This window comes from Atta cephalotes, assembly GCF_000143395.1.
Source record: "Atta cephalotes unplaced genomic scaffold scaffold00035, whole genome shotgun sequence".
NCBI lineage: Eukaryota > Metazoa > Arthropoda > Insecta > Hymenoptera > Formicidae > Atta > Atta cephalotes.
Window position 1 is genome coordinate 912596 of NW_012130099.1, and position 3103 is coordinate 915698.

General features: G+C 25.8%; 1 protein-coding gene across 1 annotated transcript in view; it reads left to right on the forward strand.

Moving 5' to 3' along the window:
- The window catches only part of LOC105621655 (otoferlin-like), a 29046-nt gene that overhangs the window by 14835 nt on the left and 11108 nt on the right, over positions 1-3103 (forward strand). The window contains exons 11-12 of the mRNA XM_012203123.1: positions 728-738; positions 992-1326. Of these exons, the coding sequence (XP_012058513.1) occupies positions 728-738; positions 992-1326 (346 nt within the window). The remainder of the gene's footprint in view (positions 1-727; positions 739-991; positions 1327-3103) is intronic.

Here is a 3103-nt window from a genome sequence, read left to right on the forward strand (position 1 = left end):
TTAAATAAATAATACTCTCTCTCTCTCTCTCTCTCTCTCTCTCTCTCTCTCTCTACTTAGATTCTCTAGCAATAAATAAAATAAAATTCGATTTTTTATTACCGTGTTACTTTTATCAAAATAATTAATAATTTATAAGTAGAATATTCTAAAAATATTTTATCAATTTATTTTTCTAAAGACATTACTTCTAGTGATTGATTTTGATTAAATAAAAAAATTGAAACAATTATTTTTAAACTGTACCATCGACTAGTTTTATTTTATTTATTTAGTTATTTATTTTTTGTGTAACAGTATGATATAAATATAATTAAAATTAAAATTATTTTGTTAATCATCATATTTTTCTCTTCTAAATATTTTATATTTAAAAAACAAAGTTTTAGATTCTTTAACGAGAAAAAAATGGATAGTATAAAATTTAATGCTATGTTGCTTATTTTGAATAATTGATATTCAATTATATGCATCTATTAATAAATATCTATAATAAAAAATACGTTTAAAACAAATGAAAACATATATTTTTTAATCATATGTACCGAAAAATACATATGCTAAGTTATATTTAAATATTAATTATTCATATTAAGTGTTTTAAAAATTCATATATCTACAAATCATAAATTCACGAGACTCAAATTTAATCAAAATATGTTTTGAATCTTAATAAGTATACTTTAATACTAAAATTAAAATTATTAAATTCGACTTGCTTATACAGTTGCCTCTTTGGTAAAAATTTTATAATATTTTTCAACTTATTTTTAATATAATATTAATGAGTTCTTTTAAAATTTGTTACAAGTATATTTTAATAAGACAATATTATTTGCAAAAATAATCGTTTTTAAAAGAAAAAAGAAATTAAGAAATTACCTTTCTAAGCAATAGAGTGATATTTTTGTGTAGCCTTCATAATCAATTTTAAATAAACATAAAAAAGATTTATTAACACGATTATCCTCAAATTATTACTATTTGATAGCGTGTTCGAGATGGAGGCAAGCTTCCCACAGGATTATATGTTGGAGATTCAAGTGTGGGATTTCGATGCTACGACGGCTGATGATTTGATCGGCGTGACGCGAATTGACATTGAAAATCGATTTTACAGTCAGCATCGGGCGCATTGTGGAATCGCAAATGTTTATAGCACCACTGGTTACAACGTCTGGAGGGATCGAGAGAAACCTGCACAGATTCTGGAGCTCCTCTGTAGGAAGAATAATTTACCGCTACCGGAATACGGAGAACACGAGATTAAGATTGGCAAGCAATCATTTCCCTTTCACGCCGTGATCGAACGCGAAGGCGAAGTCGGTAAGTAATATCTCTGTCGGTTGAGAATTATTATTGTGACTGCTAAGTGATATTATGGTAGAGAGAGTTCATATCCTGATATAACTCAAACACTATTCTATATTTGTGATTTACAATTCAAATAGAAGATGAAGGATCGTATTTATCTACAATAACTATTACTTGAATCTTATCTCAAAAGCTTAAGATGAGATATTCAGAATGATTCGAAACCCAGTTGATACAAACTAAAAATAACATAACATCAGAGTTATAATTTCTCAATATAAATGTAACATAACACACTTACACAGTTACATTGCGAAGTGTGAAATTATAATAAATTGATGTCATGACTACATCGTTAGTTTGTCGACTGGGAAGAAAAATGTTGCAAAAATTTTTGATTTGCTTTCTCTTGTATAGAAAAGCTAAATAGTAAGTCTTATATAATATTTCTGAAATAAATCAATAAATCAATAAATTAAAAAAAAACTTGTATCCTTGGATTTTAAATAAAAATAAAAAACAAATAATAAAGTCGACTATTATAAGATGGGCTCCTAATATGGAATAATGGGATTTCTGCTAAACGCTTCTAATAAGCGTATGTGGTTGATTCTATTATGAACTTTTTATTTTTAAAGTAAAACCATTTTGTTATTAGAAAATGCATTATCATGCGTGTAGTGATTATCATGCATTATAAAAAAAAATGTATAAAATTGGATATTGTCAAATTTTATCGAGATTAGTCTTTAAATTTTGTTTTATTGTATAAAAATAAATATTTGATAACAAAGTCTACAAAGACAAAAATGATAATTATGATTAATCACATTGTAAAATTAATATGCAAAAATCGTATGGCATTTTCGATATTAATAGTACGATAATAATTCGAGAGACTGCAAATGATAATAATCGTATTTGTATGTAACAAGCACTGTTATGTATTTTATCGCCGGAAAATATTTAATAAATCAGAAATTTAAATTTAACAAAATAAATGTACGCTGAATCGTTTATTACTTATTATATTTTAAACCAATTATTAATAAATGGTCCATACGCGGCATAATTATGCACGGTTTTGTTTTGTTTAAATTGTTCAACTTGATAAATAAAAAATTGTATTTAAATGACATTAACAGATTCCAATTACGAGTGAAATATATCTGTATTTATGTATCTTTACAAAACAGTTATTATCTGCTAATATCAAGGGATACAGGAATTTATAATACTTATATCTATCGCCCCTTTACAGGATGAATACATCGAATATTTAAAAATAAGTGATTTGACATGCTTGCACATCGTTAATCATAAAACTCAGTTGATTGAGAATTGCTAATGAATAGCTAATGGTTTGGAAGAAGTTATCGCATTTTATGAGGTTGACACTTGCCATGCGCATAATGTAACATGGCAAGGTTTGTGTAAACAGCACGTTGTACACTGTAAAAACAAGCATCAAGGTTACATGCCAACTGACTTGTTATTACCCGAAATATTATTTAATGTTATACAGGATGATTAAAAGTAAGTACCAGACTTAATATTTCGAAAACATTTGAGAAAATGTTTTATATAAAAATTGTAAGATTTCAACAAATGCATTACAGTAATATCCATTTCTCTTAAGGTAAAGAGTATCTCTCGAAGTTTAAAATTTTTAAATTTTTAAATTTTTTATGGAAAGTCTCAATAGTCTTTTTAGTCACCCTGTGTCAATGTATAGCGGAAGAAAATAAATAAATAAATATATATATATATATATATATATATATATATA